Source organism: Ceratotherium simum, chromosome 3 (assembly GCF_057802395.1).
Source record: "Ceratotherium simum simum isolate JZ-2026a chromosome 3, ASM5780239v1, whole genome shotgun sequence".
Lineage (NCBI taxonomy): Eukaryota > Metazoa > Chordata > Mammalia > Perissodactyla > Rhinocerotidae > Ceratotherium > Ceratotherium simum.
In genome coordinates this window covers 2,222,797-2,243,603 of record NC_141902.1, presented here as the reverse complement: position 1 = coordinate 2,243,603, position 20,807 = coordinate 2,222,797, and the positions used below count along the sequence as shown (strand labels likewise).

Below are 20,807 nucleotides of genomic sequence, written 5' to 3'. Positions count from 1 at the left end.
AATATATATGATCTAATGTACTTGTGGGATCATGCCCATCATACTTTTGGAGAGAGAGAGATATATATTTTAAAGAAATAGCTCTATTATTTATTCTGATAAAAAATAAGGTGTACTTACCAAGAAAATTCATACAATATGAAAAGTATATGGTAAAAAAAAAAATCACCTATGAACCATCACCTATGATGATCATTATTAAGTTTGGTGTCTATCCTTCTAGACTTTAAAATGAAAAACATTGTGGATTTAACCATGCTAAGAAGACATTGGTCTTAGTGAAAGCAGTATACATATATGCATGTGTGTGTATAAAGGGTCAAATTATGCATGCTGCTTTATAATCTGCTTTTAAAACTTATATTATGGATATCTTTCATGTAAATATATAATCATCCAGTGTCATAGGTATATATTTATGTTTGTAATGACTATATAGTGTTCTATTTCACAGAAGTACAATTTATTTGCTAGTCTATTGATATATATTTGGAATATCTACAATTTTTGACTATTATAAAAATTACATGTGTAATATTCTTGTATATTCCTTTGGAAAATGTGCATGTCTCCTCAGGAGAAATTCCTAGAAGGGATATTAATGGATCAGAGCATATGCACATTTTGTATCATGATGACTCTTCAGTGGCCCCCTCTGCCCTTAGACGAACTGCAGATGCCTTACCATGGTGTCCAGGGCCACCACTTCCCTCTGCCTCCCCTCGTGCCATGCCCACTCTCCCACTCTGCCCTCCAGCTATATTTGAACCACTCAATTGCAGTTTCTGTAATGAATCTTACTTATCTCCAGGGCTTTGCAGGTGTGGCTCCTCTGTCTGGAATGCCTTAGTTTGTTTAATTTGTTGAGACTCTCAAGGTCTCAGCTTGGACCTCCCATCTGGAAAGTTTCCCCTGGTTTGCTAAGGTTGTCTTGGTTATTCTTCCTACCTGATTCCCATAGAACCCTGTCATGGGAATTTCATTTTATCCCACTCACAACATTTATAAAGCTTTATTGTTAATTGTTTATCTTCTTCACTAAATTGTAATCTCCTTAAAGGCTGAAATAGAGTTTTTCTCAATGTGGGGTTTCCTACTCCTAAGACAGTCCCTAGTATGGAGTGCACACTAATAAATATTTGTTGTGTCAGTGAATGAATGGTAATGATGGAGTCCATTTCCTCATGTGACTCTTCCCTTCCCCCATTGTCGAAGGGGCCCAGGAGCTATTGTGTCCCCACGGCAGCAGAGTTAATTTACACCAGATATAAGATTAATTTCATTTTCTTGTACTTCTTCTGTATATACGTGGAACATTTTCACTCTTACTTCTTATTTAGAGTTTTTGCAGAGTAGAGAGAAAAGGCTTCGTGAAAGTACGGAGGAAGATATAAATCGCTAGAGTGTAAACCCTTGTAAAAATGACAACTGAGGTTAACCACAGCAGAATCGAATGAATCTATTTTTAAAACTTTAAAAAAAGATTTACTTACCTTTTTGAATTAAAGTTTATCACTTGAAAGAGATGCTTTTTTGATAGTTCTTAATAAAGTTTCTTTTGGCTTTAAAGTACAAAACCCTCTTCAAAGTAGCTTAAGATAAAAATGGAATTGTATTTGGAAGGACAAAGGGGAAAAATGAACACCCCGGCCCCGAGAAGGGGAGAAACTTAGGTGGTCTCTTGTTGGCTCTTTGTTTTTAAGAAATGCTCCCTTCCTCTCTTCAGACCTGCTCTCTCGGGGTCGGCGTAAGTCAAGGGTGCAACCCCGTGCAGTCATTTATAGAAGGGGTATGGGAGGACTGGGTCACGTGGAATAAAAGTAGATGTCAGATGCTTCATCTTGGGGTGGCAGAAGAAACAGACAGTTCTCAGAGAAGAGTAAATGGTTATTGCGCTGGAAGGATGTGTGAAAAGGGGTCTGCTACAGACTAATCTGCCTTGAAATTAAGTCTGCATCCTTTTTACTTAAAGAACATTATTCATGGTAAGTTGTAATTTCTGTTTCCATTGGATTTTGGTCAGATACAGTCCCTATGCTATCAAAATATACAATTACTGTGATGCTCTGGAAAGAACAGTTATCCTTTCATGTTCCAGACAATCCAAAGGAAGTACATAATTATGTAAAATTTTCATAATGATTTTTGTTTTTAAGAATAATTACCTATAAATATAACTTCAGGTTCAAAAACTAATAATTCTGTTATGTTTTGTTTACAGGTCATGCCTTGACTGCATTGGTAAAAATGCTATAATTTTAGAAAGTCAGATATCTTTATTACCTCCTAAACTTCTGCAACAAGTACTCAAAAAAATAACATTTTGGACTGCAGCTAATCACCGAGAGGAACAAAGAGCCCAAAAAGAAGAAACGGAAAACAAGTTATCAGCAGATCAGTAGCAATTAAGTTGTTATATACCCTATATATTTAATGTTTAAACATTTTAATCAGATGGTATATTTACCCCCCAAATTGGATGTTTTATTTAGAAGATAAAATTTGATACAAAAATGCTATGTTAAAGTGATTATATGGTGTAGAATATATGGGAATAAGATGTTAATGGCAGATTGATTTATGTTTATATTTGTAAAATAATTTTCTTATAAACTGCAGCAAAAATATACTTTCTGAAAGTAGGTACAATTGTAAGAGATTTCAACTTACTTTGTACTCTTTACTGGAAAGATTACACAAATTTGAGGAGAATAAGAAATTATCCAAGGACTTTAGAAATCCCCCAACATAATGGTAGATGGATAAAAACACCTCATATCAACTTTCAGAAAGAATAGATTGTCTCAAGTCACTTTAAAATTATCTAAAGCTTCTCATTAAATAACTCAGTTATTTAAATAGCTTCTCCTTAAATAACTAATACAGCGGGCCAAAATTATAAAAAAGGCAAACACTGGTCTGGTATTAAATATTGAACTCCTACCCTTCCAGCACTCACCTAGTCAAGTGTTCTTCAGCATCATCATAACTGTTGCTCATCTTTGAGTAGGGGAATAAATGTCTTCAATTGTCTTTTCATTACCCTTAAATTATTAGTTTGTCCAATTATATATATACATAAAGGCAATATTTTAAAGTGTCTAAAGTGGAGGTTTATTTCATATAGACTTTGAAATATTGAGAAGCAGTACATTCATTAACTTTTGGGACACATTAAAATACATTTTGCCTTTGAAGAGTACTTCTGAAGTAATTTCCATAAATAGTGAAATGGGATGGTAACCTAGTAATTTGCGTTTATAGAAACCCCTCAGTTTAGCCCACACCATTCTACAGAGTTGGTGCTCAAGACCCAGGATATTGAAAATCTTCCCCTTTATTTTCAGTATTAACTGCCTATATAGAAATGGAACACTATATTTATCTTCATTTCTTAAAAAGTACTTTTGCCATAATTAAGAAATTGTTCATATTATCAGTCAACCCTTCCACTGAATTACTAATAAAATGAATTACTAAAAAGCTCATTATATAAAGTTACTCTCCACAATGCCACCATGCAAGTTATCTCTGAAATTTAAAATGTTAGACGGGCCGGCTCCATGGCTTAGCGGTTAAGTGCGCGCGCTCTGATGCTGGCGGCCCGGGTTCGGATCCTGGGCGCGCCCCGAGGCACCACTTCTCCGTCCAACGTGAGGCCGAGTCCCACGTACAGCAACTAGAAGGATGTGAACCTATGACATACAGCTATCTACTGGGGCTTTGGGGGGAAAAACTGAATAAATAAAATCTTTAAAAAAAAAAAAATGTTAGAGAAAATATATTTCTATATTGAAATATATGTATAATTTATAATGAAAATTATGGTAGTTTGTAGTATCTCATTAAATTTTAGAGATACATTTTATATATATGTACTGTAGTTTGGATGTGTAAAGCTTCTATTTATATATTAAAATATTTTGTTTACATTTTATTTATTATACAAACTATATAGATTTACTATTTTCCTAGTTTTGTTAGTGTGAACCAGTCATTAGAGTTGATTGTGCAAACAATATTTCAGTGTAAGTTTTCATTTTTTCTTACTACTTTTAGGCTGAATAACAGATTTAGGAAATGAATCTCACAGGCAATATACATCTTAGAAGTAATTATTTTATTATTATGAACTTCAGTATCAGCATTTTATGTTTAAGGGAAAAATAGCAAAACCTGTTGGATAGTGATAGATGACATTGAGTGGAATGAACACTTTTTAAAATGGCTTCTGGATTATGTGAATGCCTTCTCTAGCCTGTTAGAAAAGCACTTCTGTTTTTAAATGATTTACTTAGAACATTAAAAGTTGGATTACTCTCTCAAAATACACACTCTCGTTGAGGCTTCAAGAGAATGGAAATCTATATATATTATCTATGGTGCACAAAACTGATGCTGTTCTTATTTGACTTAATATACTGTGATGCTTCAACAAGTTATATGTCCTGAGGTAGCTCCACAGTAGGAGTGGCAGGGAATTCTGATCTTCACCTTCAATTTCCAGTTAAACGAGGGCTTCCCTGCTATCAGGAGACACAGCAAGTCTGGGAGCTGGCAAAGCCAGTTCTGAAGTTTCATAGCCAAGCAGTATTCATTCCTCACTTCCCACCAGCTGATGGTTTGCTCTCAACTTTTGTGTTCTTGACCTCCACAGGAGCCCAAAATGACGATAGCCTCATAATTTTATCTCTGAACGCTCCCTTACTGGCTCTCTGTTTGAAAGGTGACTCTAGATAGGTTGATGGTTTTTCCGGGTGGTTCACAAAATAGGTTTTCTCAAGGAAAGAGAATTTCTGGTCATCTTTATTATGTCTCTCAGGATATTCTTCCAGTTGTTAAGAAGGATTCTTTTGAGGTATTATCATTTTTATTATGATATAGTAAATATCATATCAATATTAGGGTACATTTTTTCCAAATTGTGTCTTTGCACAAACACCTTTTAAAAAAAATATTAGCCTTGTGCTAGAAGCTTAAAAATATTCTTTAGGACTTCATACTGCCAGCCTAGGCACAAAGTGATGTTTTCACCAATACATTATTTATATGTATGTGTGTATGAGAGAGAAATAATAAAATAACTCATTAAGGTAGAATAATTTTCAGGATACTACATACTGACAAATTAAAATTCTGATTCTGAACACTTTGAAGGAAAAGAAGCAATTTTAAGAAACAAATAATGCCGTCTGCCCAGCTTTTCTTGGTGCCTGTTTTTCCATTGTATTCATGTGATTCTATTGGAATTTCCAGTTTGATGAAGTTACCATACAGTCCAGCATGTGGGTACAGCAAGAACATTTTTTTTATCACCCTGTTATGGACTGAATGTGTTCCCCCCAAATTTTTATGTTGAAACCATAATCCTCAAGGTGGTGGTATTTAGAGGTGGGATATTTGAGAGGTAATTAGCTTTAGATGAGGTCATGAGGGTGGGGACCCCATGATGGGATTAGTGTCCTTATAAGAAGAGGAAGAGACCAGAGCTCTCTCTCACCCTGCCATGTGAGGATGCAATGAGAAGGCAGCCCACCACCTGTAAGCCAGGAAGAGGGCCCTCACCAAGAACCAAATTTGCCAGCACCTTGATCTTGGACTTCCCAGCCTCCAGAACTATGAGAAATAAATGTCTGTTGTCTAAGCCATCCAGTCTATGGTATTTTGTTATAGCAGCCTGAGCTGACTAAGACACACCTGAGGTCCATAGTTTACATTAGGGTTCATTCTGGTGTTGTATATCCTATGGTCTATACAAATGTGTAATAATACGTACCCACCATTATAGTATCATACAAAATCGTTTCACTGCCCTAAAAATCCTCTGTGCTCATCCCATTCATTCCTCCCTCCCCCTTAATCCCTGGCAACCACTGATCTTTTAACTGTCTCCAGTTTTGCCTTTTCCATAATGTCTCATAGTTGGAATCTTAGTATTTAGCCTTTTCAGATTGGCTTATTTCATTAGTAATATGCATTTAAGTTTCCTCCATGCCTTTTCATGGCTTGAAAAGATAGCTCATTTATTTATTTATTTTTTTTTTGGAGGGGAAGATTCACCCTAAGCTAACATCTGTTGCCAATCTTCCTCCTTTTTTCTTCCTTTTTCCCCCTCAAAGCCCCAGTGTATAATTGTGTATAGTTGTAAGTTCTTCTGGTTCTTCTATGTGAGCTGCCACAGCATGGCTACTGACAGATGAGTGGTGTGGTTCTGGGCCTGGAATCGAACCTGGGCTGCCAACATGGAGTGTGCCAAACTTACCCTCTAGGCCATCAGGGCTGGCTTGATAGCTCGTTTCTTTTCAGCACTGAATAATATTCCATTGTTTGGATGTACCACAATAATTTTCAGGATTTTCTAATTAGACGATCATGTCATCTTGAACAAAGAGTTTTATTTCTTCCTTCCCAACCTTTTATTTCCTTTTCTTGTCTTACTGCATTAGCCAGGACATCCAGTAGGATGTTGAAAAGTAGTAGTGAGAGGGGACATCCTTGCCTTGTTCCTGATCTTAGTGGGAAAGCTTTGAGTTTCTCACCATTAAGTATGATGTTAGCTGTAGGTTTTTTGTAGATTTTTTTTATTAAGTTGAGGAAGTTCCTCTCTATTCCTAGTTTGCTGAGAGTTTTTATCATGAATAGGTGTTGGACGTTAAATGCTTTTTCTGCATCTATTGATATGATCGTGTGATTTTTCTTTAGCCTGTTGATATGATGGATTAAATTAGTTGATTTTTGAATGTTGAATCAGCCTTGTACACCTGGGAGAAACTCCACTTGCTTATGATGTATGATTTTTAAAAAAATTTTTGGATTTCATTTGCTATTTTGTTGAGGAGTTTTGCATCTATATTCATGAAAGATATTAGTGTGTCATTTTCTTTTGTGATGTCTTTGGTTTTGGTATTAGGGTAATGCTGGCCTCCGAGTGAGTTAGGAAGTATCCTCTGTTTCTATATTCTAAAAGAGACTGTAGAAAATTGGTATAGTTTCTTCCTTAAATGTTTGTTAGAATTTACCAGTGAACCGTCTGGGCCTGTTGCTTTCTATTTTGGAAGGTTATTAGTGATTCAATTTCTTTAATAGATATAGGCCTATTCAAATTGTCTCTTTCTTAAGTGAGTTTTGACAGACTGTGTCTTTCAAGGAATCGGTCCATTTCATTTAGGTTATCAAATATGTGGGCATAGAGTTGTTCATAATATTTCTTTATTGTCTTTTTAATGTCCATGGAATCTGTAGTGACATCCCCAATTTCATTTCTGACATTAGTAATTTGTGTCTTCCCTATTCTTTTCTTAGCCTGGCTAGAAGCTTATTGATTTTATTGATCTTTTCACAGAACCAGCTTTTGGTTTTGTTGATTTTTCTCTATTGAGTTCCTGTTTTCGATTTCACTGATACTCCTCTAATTTTTATAATATATTTTCTTCTGCTTACTTTGGATTTAGTTTTCTCTTCTTTTTCTAGTTTCCTAAGATGGAAACTTAGATGACTAATTTTATTTTTTTTTTTTAAGATTTTATTTATTTATTTTTTCCCCCCAAAGCCCCAGTAGATAGTTGTGTGTCATAGCTGCACATCCTTCTAGTTGCTGTATGTGGGACGCGGCCTCAGCATGGCCGGAGAAGCAGCGCGTCGGTGCGAGCCCGGGATCCGAACCCGGGTCACCAGCAGTGGAGCGCGCTCACTTAACCACTAAGCCACGGGGCCGGCCCTAGATGACTAATTTTAGATCTTTCTTATTTTCGAATATATGAATTCAGTGCTATAAATTTCCCTCTAAGCACTGCTTTCACCCATCCCAGGAATTTTGATAAGTTGTAAACATGCAGGCATCGCTAGGGAAAGAGTTTCAGGCTATGAACATCCTCGTGAGGAAAGCCTTGTTGTTGTTCCAAGTATTGCTCCTACGTAGTGGTCCAGCGTGAGGATAATAAAGCACACTCCTCTCACCAAACACATCCAAGCACAGAGGCACCGTGAGATCAGGGATGGAAGACGTCTTCTGGTCAACCCCACGTTACAGGTGAGGAATCAAGTTTAGATTACAGTCATTCTTAATGTTTTCTTGACCTGATTGTAACTGACCTATAGAATGTAAGAGAAACAGCGTCTGTGTGAGAACACGATTCGCCTTCCTCCCTGACGGCTGGGCGGGGACGATTTCTGACACGCTTTTTGAGCACAATTTTGCAAAACCAGGTGGAGGACGCAGCGCTAATTAAGATCCCTGCTGAAGTCCAGGAGCTCAGCGAGCGGAGAGCGGGAACCGCTGCTGGCACGGGTGCCCTCGGCAGGGACCTCTGCGCACCCGTCAGCCGGGACCCCCGAGAGCCCCCGCGGTCCTCAGCCGGGACCAGCTGGAACCCCGAGCGCCCCCGTCCCCCTCTCAGGCGGGACCCCCGAGCGCCCCCGTCCCCCTCTCAGGCGGGACCCCCGAGCGCCCCCGTCCCCCTCTCAGGCGGGACCCCCGAGCGCCCCCGTCCCCCTCTCAGGCGGGACCCCCGAGCGCCCCCGTCCCCCTCTCAGGCGGGACCCTCGAGCGCCCCCGTCCCCCTTTCAGGCGGGACCCCCGAGCGCCCCCGCCGCCCTCTCAGGCGGGACTCTCGAGCGCCCCCGCCGCCCTCAGCTGGACCCCCGCGAGACCCCGCTGCCCCTTAGCCGGACCCCGAGCGCCCCCGCGGCCCTCAGCCGGGACCTCCGAGCACCCCAGCCCCGTCAGCAGGCCCCCGCTCCCCCTCAGCCAGCATCCCCGTGCGCTTCAGCCGGGACCCGCGAGCACCCGCCCTCCTCTCAGCCGGGACCTCCGCGCGCCCTCGCCGTCCTCTCAGGCAGGACCCTCGAGCGCCCCCGCCACCCTCAGCCGGGACCTCCGAGTAGCCCCTCCCCCCTCAGCGGGACCCCCGCGCGCCCACCCCCCTCTCAGCCCGGACGCCCGCTCACCCCCGCGGCCCTCAGCCGGGATCCCCGCGCGCCCACCACCCTCTCAGCCGGGACCCCCGCGCGCCCCCGCGGCCCTCAGCCGGGATCCCCGCGCGCCCACCACCCTCTCAGCCGGGACCCCCGCGCGCCCCCGCGGCCCTCAGCCGGGATCCCCGCGCGCCCACCACCCTCTCAGCCGGGACCCCCGCGCGCCCCCGCGGCCCTCAGCCGGGATCCCCGCGCGCCCACCACCCTCTCAGCCGGGACCCTCGCGCGCCCACCCCCGCCTCAGCCCGGACCCCCGCGCGCCCCCGCGGCCCTCAGCCGGGATCCCCGCGCGCCCACCACCCTCTCAGCCGGGACCCTCGCGCGCCCACCCCCGCCTCAGCCCGGACCCCTGCGCGCCCCCGCGGCCCTCAGCCGGGATCCCCGCGCGCCCACTCCCCTCTCAGCCGGGACCCCCGCGCACCCACCCCCCTCTCAGCCGGGACCCCCGCGCACCCACCGCCCCTCTCAGCCGGGACCCCCGCGCACCCACCCCCCTCAGCCCGGACCCCGCGAACGTAAGCGGGCCGGGCGCGTCCGGGGGCAGAGGGCGCCGGTGTGCGGGAGACGCCCAGACCCGACACAGCCGGCCGGGCCCTGCGGGAACGTCCCGCCCCGCACGGAGCGCTCCTCGGAGGACCGTCTCCGCGAGCATCGGGCTGAACGCCGCCTCTTCCCTGCAGCGCCGCGGCTGCGCCCGCCTGCCTCTCGCCGGCCCGGCCCGGCCCCCAGCGCGCAGGCGGGCGGCAGCGGGAGGCCGGGCGGGAGGCCCGGCGCGGGGCGGGCGCGGGGCGGGGCGCTTCCGGAGCGGCGGCGGCGGGCGGGCGTAAACAAGGCCGCGGCGGCGGCGGCTCGGGAGGCGGGGCGGCGGTAGAGCTCGCGCCCGCCGAGGACCGACCCCGCCCGGCGGCACCCGCGGCCCTCGCCCTCTCCTCCTTTGTCTCCTCGCGGCGCGGCCGGAGCGCGGCCCCGAGATGGCCGACGGCAACGAGGACGCGCGGGCGGACGACCTGCCGGGCCCGGCCTACGAGGGCTTCGAGGGCCTGGAGCTCGCCTGCCCCGCCGAGCGCAGCGGCCACGTAGCCGTGGGCGACGGGCGCCACATGTTCGTGTGGGGCGGCTACAAGGTCAGCGGGCGCCGGGGGCGGGGGGCGGCGGCTGTCCCCTCCCGCGAGGGCGTCTGCTCGCGGCGCCGGGCCCCGCGCTGTTGTCGCGCCGCCGCTGCCGCGGAGCCCGCGCCCCGGGCCCCCTCCCCCCACGCGCCCCCGGCCTCCGGACACGGAGTGTCACTCGGGCGGGCCGGGCGGCGCGCGGCTGCGACTCGGGTTTTACTGAAAAGCGCGGAGGGCGAGAGCGGTGGCGGCGCGATGTCCTCGCCCTCGACCCCGGGAGCACTGTCCCCCTGGAGCCGGGACCCGTGCGCCGCCCCTCGGAGGGCGCTGGCGGCCTAGGGACCCCGCATTCCCGAGGCCCCGGGACTCGCCGGTGCACTCGGCCCTCACTGTTGTGCGGGCATTTCGGGGCCACTGGCCTTCGGGTTTCACCTGAGAACGGGCTGACGTTTTTCAGAAGAAACCCCTACTAAGAAAACGAATGGAAAAGCTCCAGCAGTAATCGAAACATCCACAGCCACAACTGTAACTACGAAGCGCAGCTCTGGGACCTCCGGTCATAAACGCCGAGGAGTTACCGCTTTCGGGCCACCTGCGGTTGTGCCTCTGCCCGGGACTCCCACCCAAGTGTCTCCTTTGTGAACCTCGCTCGCTCGTTTTAGAGCTTCCCAATAACACCCCACGTTCTAGAATTATCTCATTTCATTTGCTGGGGTGTCTCTGATCCGTTCCTACCGAAAATAATATTTTTAGTCCCCAAAATGACCCCCCCCAATGACTTGAAGTCCCGTCCGCTACACCTGTGCCTTCCGTGACTTGCTTTGGGACTCTGGTCATAGATTCAGCTTAGGGTACAGCTGACCGCTTTTGAGATGACTCTCAAAGACAGATGGGAGACACTGCTGTAGCTGTCCCGATTACTTCTTTTGGTTTAACCACAGAAGTTTTTTTTTTTTGCCAATCCTGATTAATGTGCAGTGTTTTCCCCGGCCTCCAATGAATAGATGTTTAGAGGGGGTACTTGGTAGGAGGACAGGCAGCAGGTATGTGCCCTCGTTAAAATGTAAATAATTCCCTTGCAGAAAAGGAAACGTGTTGGTCAGTCACGCTTCAGTCTAAACTACTTTATTCGTTAATTCTGTTGGTAAAAATCAGCAGTATTGAGGGAATGGGACTTTTCTTTGGGGGTGGGGAGAGGGAATGTGGTCAGGGTGGAAAATTTCTGATGGTGAGTTTTGAGGGCCTGGGTGCCTAGCGCTGAGGCAGGGTGGAGAGGCATGGTCAGTGAAGTGGATAGGTGGTTCCACAACAGGCTGTCCTGTACATTTTGGTTTAACCACAGGGTGGGCACAGGAAGCCCTTGGAGATTGTTTTGAAGGCCATAAAGCGTAGCTTCATACACAGTAGTCAGCTTTCCTGCCCAGGCAGGCTGATCTACTCCAGGTCGGCCCGCTGTCTTGCTTCCAGCCTTTTCCCTTCGTAAGTGGCGGAGTGGAGAAAGAGATGTTTACTCTGTCATACTCAAGCTTACTAGACTGTGTCATACTCAAGCTTACTAGACTCGGACACCCATTCTCAGTGAACTCCACAACTTGTTTGCTCTATTGACAGTGTTCAGAAAGTGGCCAGGAAAGTTCAAAGGCTGGAGAGATCAGGGAGGGGTTGATGTTGCAGTTTCAGGGAAAGGAGGCTGGAATCCTGGTTCCACCATTACTTGCTAAGTAATCTTGGGCAAATTACTTACCTCTTGGGAAAACCTACTTTTTTGTAATATCGTCTACTTTTTTGGGTTGTTGTGAGGATTAAAGAATCCATGAATAGCACTCAGCTAGTTCTGGCATATGGTAAGCTCAATCTGTTAAGAATTATTGCCTGAAGGGAAATGGAGCAGAACAAGGAACTTAAAATTTTGCATAGGGATTTAACATTTGCATATTTGCAGTTCTGCACTCTGTATGCACAGGTAATCTCTCCTGAGGTCATGCGACTGAAATTTGGTGTATGGTCTCTTCAGGATAAAGTGGCCTTAGCGACTTCCTGGAGATCTAAGTTCCTGCACCACTGCAACTGCTGTATCAAAAACTTGAATTAAGGGCTGTCATATTGAGCATGACCTTGATATGTGGCATGGGGTGGGGAAGAGTGTGCATTTGATAAAACTGTAAGACCTAGTTAACTTTTCATAATTCTCAGTATCTCAAATAAGATAGATATGAAAAAATATACAATAGTGTCTCTTTAGAATACCAATTATTTTTTATATTTGCAATTTTTTTTTGGTTCTTAGAGTAATCAAGTCAGAGGATTATATGACTTTTATCTGCCTAGAGAAGAACTATGGATCTACAACATGGAGACTGGAAGATGGTAACTGTGGATATTATAAGGGGGACTAAAAAATTCAAATAAGGTTACAAACAAAAAGAAACTGTAAAACCCATTTTTATGACTAGAAATATTTTAATTAAAGATGTTAAGCTATCTGTATGTTCTGAAAACAGTGTTCTGCTAGTTTAGCTTAGCTGCTAAGCTTAGATACTTGAGCATCTCTTCAGAAGTAGTTCAGTAATTGCAAGATGCTTCTATGACCTTTGAAGAAATTTCTATTCAGGGTTCTGTAAAGTATCAGTAATATTAAAATAAAGAGGTAGAGGCTTCAGATCCTGGAATGAAAATATAATAAAAGTTCCATATATATATTTTGTGAAGATGTATGTCTTCTGTTATATGGTATCTTGAATGAGAAAAGAATTTCTAGATTGTATCTGCTAAAAATAAAGATGTTATTCTATTTTAGTGACTTCTCACATTAAAATTTCTAAGCAAATCTCTTTGAAATAGTGTATTTTGTTTAAAAAACAAAACTAACTTAAATTTGCCTTCCATATAACCTGGGGATAGTCTGAAAGGATCTTTTGCCAGTCTCCTAACAGTGGTGCTTGGGAGCATGTCCTTGGCAGAATTAATGTGATTCTCAGAATGCTGGGTGAGCCATGTTTGCAGATTTATGAGGGCGTCTTCCCCACGGTTTGCCCTGTGAGAATTTTACATATTTTGCATAGCAGAGATCTCAGAACTAGGAGAACAGTCCCACTTGATTTAAGAGTTAGACTAAAAACAAGTCGGGATTATTTCTGTACATAGCAAATCACTGTTAATCTGAGCTGTTTGGTAATCTTTTTCTAGAGAATTGGAAATTTATAATAATATTCTTTTAATAGGGGGATTCTACATATTTTTTAAAATTTCAGTCCCATAAAGAATTTTTTAAAATAAGCCTACCAAAACTTAAAGGTTGGCACAGATAAAGCGATATTGTGAGGAGACCTTGAGTGTCCTATAACATTCTGAATCTTAGATTTCTTAGGTTTTTTGATTCAGATTCATTTTTAGATTGAGAATGAGTTAAAAGATGCAGAGCACTCAGAGGAGTGCCAAGGTCTAGTAAGTACTACCTAAGTGTCTAAACAGCTAAAAGGTGACAATAAAAAACACCTATTGAATTAATCTGTCAGGACTGGGATGTTTGAGTTTTCCTTTTGGGTTCCTGGCCCACTCAAAAACAAAAACAAAATAACCACTTATGGCCATGTAAATAAGAAGCAAACAATTTAATTTGAGAAACATAAACTGGGATGCTCCTAGAATAATAAAATGTGACACTCAGGCTTTTGGAAGCTCCCCTCCTGCCTGTGTGTAGGACCAGCTGGCAGAGCCTGTGGAAAGGGTGAAGAGCGAAGAGCTGATTGATCTAATGTTGGAGGGAGAAGAGCCCCTAGACATTATCTAGTCAGTCTGCTCATTTTTTTTCCTTTATTGTGGGGATAGAAGTGGAAGAAAAATGAATAGATTTTTGCATTTCTTCTCTTTTGGGAAACTTATTTACATTCAGTATTTTCCCCTCAGGAAAAAAATTAACACTGAAGGTGACGTTCCTCCTTCCATGTCAGGAAGCTGTGCTGTGTGTGTGGACAGGGTGCTGTACTTGTTTGGAGGACACCACTCAAGAGGCAATACAAATAAGGTTAGTGTTTCTAAGGGTTATGGTTCAAGGCAGTTTTGTTCTTTTTCAGACAACTTCAGAGTTAGCCCATACTTACTCCTGTCCCAGTTAAAAGATATATGTATTCGATTATGGTATGAACGGGCATTTTAGTAAATTTTGTCTGCCAGTCTTTATTTACTGAGGCCTTTTGAAAAATCAACTTTGGTGGTTGGTGACCTGTGTGCTGTAACGTCCTAGGTTGTTTTTCTCTGTGCTCTTTGCAGCTGCTTGTTCTTTTAGAACCCTGCAGTGTTAGATGAATATTAGTAAACTAAATGAAAACAAGATATAGTCATGGGGGGCATGGCAGAAATTAACAGACCATCACTCAGAAAGCTATAAGGATAAATTAACACTGACTAAATGTTATATACTGATATTCCCCTAATATGGCACCATAAGTACCATTGTTCAGGCTTTGTCCATATTTTTTCCAAACAGGATAAAGATAACAGTCCTTCCCTCAGGCCACTAAGAGACAGAGGAAGTCAGTCAGAAAGGTGCATGTGATATGGGTGGCTCTTATAAATTCATTTATTTAGCAGCTTAGTAAGCACCTTATATGCTGAGCATTTGGTTAGACAGTGGAGACACAGGGATGAATGATACAGTCCCCACCTCTAGGAGTTCACATTCGAGAAGGAACACATATAATTACAGAATGATTCAGTAGCATATGATAAAGAGATGCACAGAGCCTGGCTTATAGTAATAGCTCAGTAAATATTGTTGAATATGAAAAAGAATCCTTGACATTGTGTTTGGTAGGACAGAGAAACAGAAAAAGGAAAGTCTTCACCCAAGAGGTGAATTGCCTCATACTTGAATTGCCTCATACAGTTGGGAGGGGTAGCCAAGATACAGGCAGCAAGACGCAGAGGTATAAGCAAATATGTCTTGTTCATGGAAATGCCAAGTGGTCTGGTGTAAATGGAGCATATGGCTGAGATGGCTTCCGACTGCGCTCCTAGGAACTCAGAGGGATTTCTTTGAGATGCCCTGGGACACCTGTGGGGGAGCAGAATGGTGTTAGGCAGGCTCCGGATGGCCCTTTCCTCCTCTTTGTTAACAAGTGTAGCTCCATTTTTGTTTTTCCATATTAGGGTTTGAGATGTTTTGAGGCACTGCTGTAGGCTGTGGTTGAGACATATATGTTTCAGGGCCAAGGGGGAAAAATAACTCTGACACAACATGAGGAAGCTTGGGAAGGAGAGAAGCTGTGGCTTTAGGGAGTGGTCAGAGAAACGGCAGCAGTTAGTACATCAGATGGCTAGGCTTGAGTATTTTCAGTTTGACTGAAAGGAAGCTTAGGAGTCTTAAGAGAAGTAAGAAAATATTACATATACTGGTCAGATATATTCAAGTACCTGGATGTGCACTCTTTGAAAGATAGACCAATACTTAATCTTTTAAAATTTATCCTTAGCTCCTAGAGTTAAGTGGGCACTTAAGACACGTTTGTTAAATTGAATTTGAAGGTGAAATTGCTAAGTCTGACTTTCTTGGTAATACCATCCCGAGACCCATAAATTAGATTATTACAACTCAAAGTGCCTATCTAAGGCACTTAGATAATGTGAATCAACACACTTCTGTTCCTTCTTCAAAAAAGTGTGGCTACAGAAAAAAAATATGCTTGAACTAAACAGGGTGCTTAGTGACTTTGGTAATTTACATTCTGGCACAAGTTCCTCATCTAGACTCAGGCCAGTACTAGTCTGCAGACTGGCAGCCAGTCTGCAATCACACTTTTAGTAGCACTGAATTAGATGACATTTTTATTATCTTAAATCACAATAAAATTAAATGCCAAGGTTGGATTTCTTTCGCATAACCAAATCTAACTGAAATCACTGCTTCTGACAGTTCTACATGCTGGATTCAAGGTCTACAGACAGAGTATTGCAGTGGGAAAGAATTGATTGCCAAGGAATCCCTCCGTCGTCAAAGGACAAACTTGGTGTCTGGGTCTACAAGAACAAGTGAGTGAGCAGCACTGTAGATTTGGGCTTTTACGTGGACAGTGGTTTGCCGTTCAAGTCTTAGCCAATAACCATTGTCACTGCAGAACATACCTTCTAGGGCCTATATGAGGAACAAGTGAATTCATATATGAAAGCACTGAATGCAGAACCTAAGACACTGTGTTAGCTGTATTATTTGAATGAGTATTAAATACTTATTCATAATACTTAAGTATTTTCACATACTCAAGCGTCCCTTTTCAACTCGTAGCATTTGACAAAATAAGAAAAATCTCTTATATCCTAACCTGTAGATGTTTGATTTTTTAGTGTCTTGGTTTTTTATCAAACAGGTTAATATTTTTTGGAGGGTATGGATATTTACCTGAAGATAAAGTATTGGGAACTTTTGAATTTGATGAAACATCTTTTTGGGTAAGTGAAGTTTCATATTTGCATGTCCTATTTAGTATGTTGAAATAATACATTTTATGTTTGCTAGTTTTGTTCATTTTGCCTTGTTAATAAATCAAAGGCTATAAATTTTACAAACATTTTTTGTAAAAAAACTCAGAGATTCTTATTATTTGTTTTCTGTAGAATTCAAGTCATCCAAGAGGATGGAATGATCATGTACATATTTTAGACACTGAAACATTTATCTGGAGCCAGCCTATAACTACTGTGAGTTACTGAAGAGTGATGAATTATGAAAGCAAGGCGACTTAGAGGAGAAGGGGCTGGGAGGGGGTGTAAATGATGGTTCATTCTTGTTTTCTGGAAAGAGAAGGTCCATAGCTTTCATTCTTCTCCACGGAGTCTAGAACTTAGAAAAGTTTAATGAATGTATACACTAACTCAACATCTATTATCTGATAGATGTTAAGTGGTACTGTCTGTAATAAGTGACCTAGCACTAGATTGGAATTTAAGTTACTCCAGTATTAGGTTTCTTTTTCCTCTAACACTGATGTCATATGATGTGCTAGCTTTTATTTTAAAAGATAAAAATAAAGCAAGCATTCTCTTATATTCACTAGCCCATTCAGTAATACATCTCAAAAATATAAATTCCCAGTTTTGGTAGTCAGCCTTTAGCACTGCTGTTGCCTAGAAGTCTGCACTTCAGCTTAAAAGCTCAAGTGTCTTGGATATTCTCATCCCACATCCAGAGAAGACTCCTAGTTTGATGAAAAGTTTCCTTATTTGTTAAATTGCTCTCGTGCCTTCAACAGGGTAAAGCACCTTCGCCTCGTGCGGCCCACGCCTGTGCAACTGTTGGAAACAAAGGCTTTGTGTTTGGAGGCAGATATCGAGTGAGTGTACAGTTTTCAGTAACTTGTTTGTGAAGTATTCAAAATGATAACTACTTCATTATCCTTTTTTAGGATGCTAGAATGAATGATCTTCACTATCTTAATCTGGATACATGGGAATGGAATGAATTGTAGGTATCACTTTAGATAATTATTTAGAAAAGTTTTTCAAAAAATTTCCAGTGTTTTTTTCCTTATTTTCTACTATTAGTATATATAACGTACTTGCTTAAATTTTCTGTAACTGTGAATTTAAATAAACATCATCACTAGATCCTTAAAGGACTTTTATTATTTCCATTCTGAGTTGCCATAACTCTGTTGCCTGGCAGATAGCATGTGCTCACTATTTGTTGAAAAGTAAAGGTCTAAAGTTGACTCCACCTTCAAAGAAAATAGTTTCTTCTGAAGCATGTAGTTGTTAATACCAAGAGGCCTTTTAAAATTTAAAGTCTTTTTTCATAATTCCATATAAATTTAAAAAAACACTTCAATATTTCTCTGCATTAAATACAGTAGCTGCTTTTAAACGGAGATATTGTAACTTTGCTATTATTTTCAGAATTCCACAAGGCATATGCCCAGTTGGCCGATCTTGGCACTCACTAACACCAGTTTCTTCAGATCATCTCTTTCTCTTTGGAGGATTTACAACTGATAAGCAGCCGCTAAGTAAGTCCTTTAAAACTATAAGAAATCATTATATATCATTCATATATAATATATAAACAGCTGAAAAAAATCAGTCTATTTTAGATGTATCAGAGGGCTATGGGTTGGTTGGAAGGTTTGCTATTAATTTTTTTTTTTTTTTTTTGTGAGGAAGATCAGCCCTGAGCTAACATCCATGCCAATCCTCCTCTTTTTGCTGAGGAAGACCGGCCCTGAGCCAACATCTATTGCCAATCCTCCTCCATTTTTTTCCCTTTTTCTCTCCAAGGCCCCAGTAGATAGTTGTATGTCATAGTTGCACATCCTTCTAGTTTCTGTATGTGGGACACCGCCTCAGCATGGCTGGACAAGCGGCGCGTGGGTGTGCGCCCAGGATCCGAACCCGGGACGCCAGTAGCAGAGCACGTGCACTTAACTGCCAAGCCACGGGGCCGGCCCCCTAAATTTTGATCCTAAAACATACCAATAATTGTTTTTATACTACGACATACATCCATTCTGTCCAGTAAAGAAATGACCTAGAGCAATTCAGAGCCCTGCTGAAGAGCTGTAATATGCAAGGTTTACTTGGTTAATTGCAGAGGTGAAAAAAAAGGAAATATACTTCCTGTATCTATTCACAGTCTGATTTATTATCTTTCTTGCTAAAGCAGTGCCCTTTAAATATCAATGTCACACTGACAGAAGAACATGCTTCACAATTCTTTTTTTCTTTGCTTCAATCAGGTGATGCCTGGACTTACTGCATCAGTAAAAATGAATGGATACAGTTTAATCATCCCTATACTGAAAAACCAAGGTATGAACTATTTAAAAGGCAATTCTTATATTGAATTAATGAGGCCCATACAGATGTCTAAGACTGGTAACGATTGAGAAAATTTGGCTGCATTAAATCCATCATTCTTACAAAAATCCTAGCATTCACTAAGGTTTAACATCATAGCTTTTGAAAGAAAAGAAAACCAATGTTATCCTAGTATCATATGCTTTCTTTTCCATCATCTGTGTATGAAAAATAGGGCTAGATTTTGATTTTTGTGTCTTCTTTATTATAAAATTGATATAGTTAAAATTTATAATCAAGCTCTTTACTCAAATGAGTTGAACTGCATCTGGGTTTGTCATGAAAAAAAAAGGAACTGGAAAGGAATGAATTTCAAAACCTTAAAGAATGTATATGGAGGAAAAAAATCAGGAACTTTCAATTAGATGTGCCGTAGTGCTGTATAACAAAGATTATGAAGTCAAGTCATCCAAAAACAAGAGCCTATTAAACACTGATAGTTATTTTTCTTGTTATTCTCAAAAAGAATTGTTACCAAGCCTGCTAAAGGAAATGAAATGGTCAAAATTGGTGTTCAAGGCACATTTAGATACGTCAGCCTGCATTTTTTTCCAAGCCTCTAACCTAAGTACAGTCATGCCCCTGAGACTTCATTTGACACAAATATTCTTTCCATAGAATTTCCAGGCCTTCAGATACCTTCAGTTTACTCAGGCAGTTCCAGCACCCTTCAGATGTTTGGTGTAAGGCCAACTGGCCCTTCCCTTGGAAGAGAGGAAGGAGGGAGGGCATATACCATTCATCTCCCGTAAGATTTTTATTGCTAACAAAGACCTACAGAACAGATCATTCAGTTCAAACCTCTCATTGCATAAACTAGGACTGGACCAGAGAGAAAAAAATGATAACATCCAGATAAAACAGACATTGATTTTTCTAGCTCTTGCTACTTTTCCTTGAGATAACTGCTTCTTACCATGATGTTTTGGTCTGACCTAAGATCTTTAGTCTTTATTTCATCAGCTCTGTTCTGTAGTGTAAATTATCAATTTGTGTTTTGGGTGAATTCAAACAAAAGCTTTTTTTGTTTTACATATAGATTGTGGCATACAGCTTGTGCCAGTGATGAAGGAGAAGTAATTGTTTTTGGTGGGTGTGCCAATAACCTTCTTGTCCATCACAGAGCTGTGAGTATACTAGCCTGTGTTAAAGGACACTTCCTCACAGTGCTGAAACTTACTGGTGAAGTACTTGCTTTTTAATGTGTTCTTCATATCTATTTTTCAGGCACACAGTAATGAAATACTTATATTTTCAGTTCAACCAAAATCTCTTGTAAGGTAAGTGACTTTTTACTTGGTACTTAGATTAAGTTGTTTCTTAACACTTTAAATTAGTGCTCTTGAAAAACCAGGTTTATGGATAATTTAAGGGCAATAATAAGCCTTCATTGATACAACTAGTTCCTATGAAAATCTTTAAAGAAAGTGGGTGGGGTTTTTTTGGTTTTTTTTCTTTGTAGTTCTTCAAGTGAATGTACTTCTAAACAGTTAAGTGAAACTGTTTTTCTCTTTCCTTGTCCACTTTCAGGCTAAGCTTAGAGGCAGTGATTTGCTTTAAAGAAATGTTAGCCAATTCATGGAATTGCCTTCCAAAACACTTACTTCACAGTGTTAACCAGAGGTTTGGCAGTAACAACACTTGTGGATCTTAAGGCTTCAATAATGCCTGTCATCACCTGCATGGACAGCAATTCTGTAAACACCAGAGAATGGCATCGTTTGTATAATTATGTGCACTGTTGTAGTTTGCAGCTTTTTGGTTTTAATGTGCATGTGGATGGCCTAGAGAACCTATTTTTGTGTCTCAAGTTTACAATAAATGTATTTAACACCAGTAACTGTCTTCTATTAAAGCAAAAGAAAATGAATACTTGGGCTT

The 20,807-nt window shown here is 42.0% G+C and overlaps 2 protein-coding genes across 3 annotated transcripts in view; both read left to right on the top strand.

The window, feature by feature from the left end:
* KLHDC1 (kelch domain containing 1) overlaps positions 1-3,937 on the top strand; it is a 45,553-nt gene extending 41,616 nt beyond the window's left edge. Inside the window, 2 exon segments of the mRNA XM_087422014.1 lie at positions 2,222-2,384; positions 2,386-3,937. Of these exon segments, the coding sequence (XP_087278140.1) occupies positions 2,222-2,384; positions 2,386-2,409 (187 nt within the window). The 3' untranslated portion in view covers positions 2,410-3,937.
* A 5,889-nt stretch (positions 3,938-9,826) lies between these two features.
* On the top strand, positions 9,827-20,762 carry KLHDC2 (kelch domain containing 2). Of its 2 annotated transcripts, XM_087421991.1 has the most exons (13): positions 9,833-10,097; positions 12,370-12,449; positions 13,989-14,106; positions 15,994-16,109; positions 16,445-16,526; positions 16,692-16,775; positions 17,327-17,407; positions 17,480-17,538; positions 17,970-18,079; positions 18,806-18,878; positions 19,966-20,053; positions 20,154-20,206; positions 20,457-20,762. In XM_087421991.1, exons 1-13 carry the CDS (start codon positions 9,945-9,947, stop codon positions 20,578-20,580), a joined length of 1,221 nt encoding a protein of 406 aa, XP_087278117.1. In that variant the 5' UTR covers positions 9,833-9,944; the 3' UTR covers positions 20,581-20,762. The 2 variants fall into 2 exon arrangements, with proteins under 2 accessions (XP_087278126.1, XP_087278117.1); XM_087422000.1 differs by lacking the exons at positions 19,966-20,053; positions 20,154-20,206; positions 20,457-20,762 and adding an exon at positions 19,545-19,887 and having other exon boundaries at positions 9,827-10,097.
* Positions 20,763-20,807: the final 45 nt, after the last annotated feature.

Coding starts and splice junctions, on each gene's coding strand:
- KLHDC2 (XM_087421991.1), top strand. CDS start 9,945: ATGGCCGACGGCAACGAGGACGCGCGGGCGGACGACCTGCCGGGCCCG. Junction 12,450..13,988: donor AACATGGAGACTGGAAGATG/GTAACTGTGGAT, acceptor TTTTCCCCTCAG/GAAAAAAATTAACACTGAAG. Junction 20,054..20,153: donor TTCTTGTCCATCACAGAGCT/GTGAGTATACTA, acceptor TCTATTTTTCAG/GCACACAGTAATGAAATACT.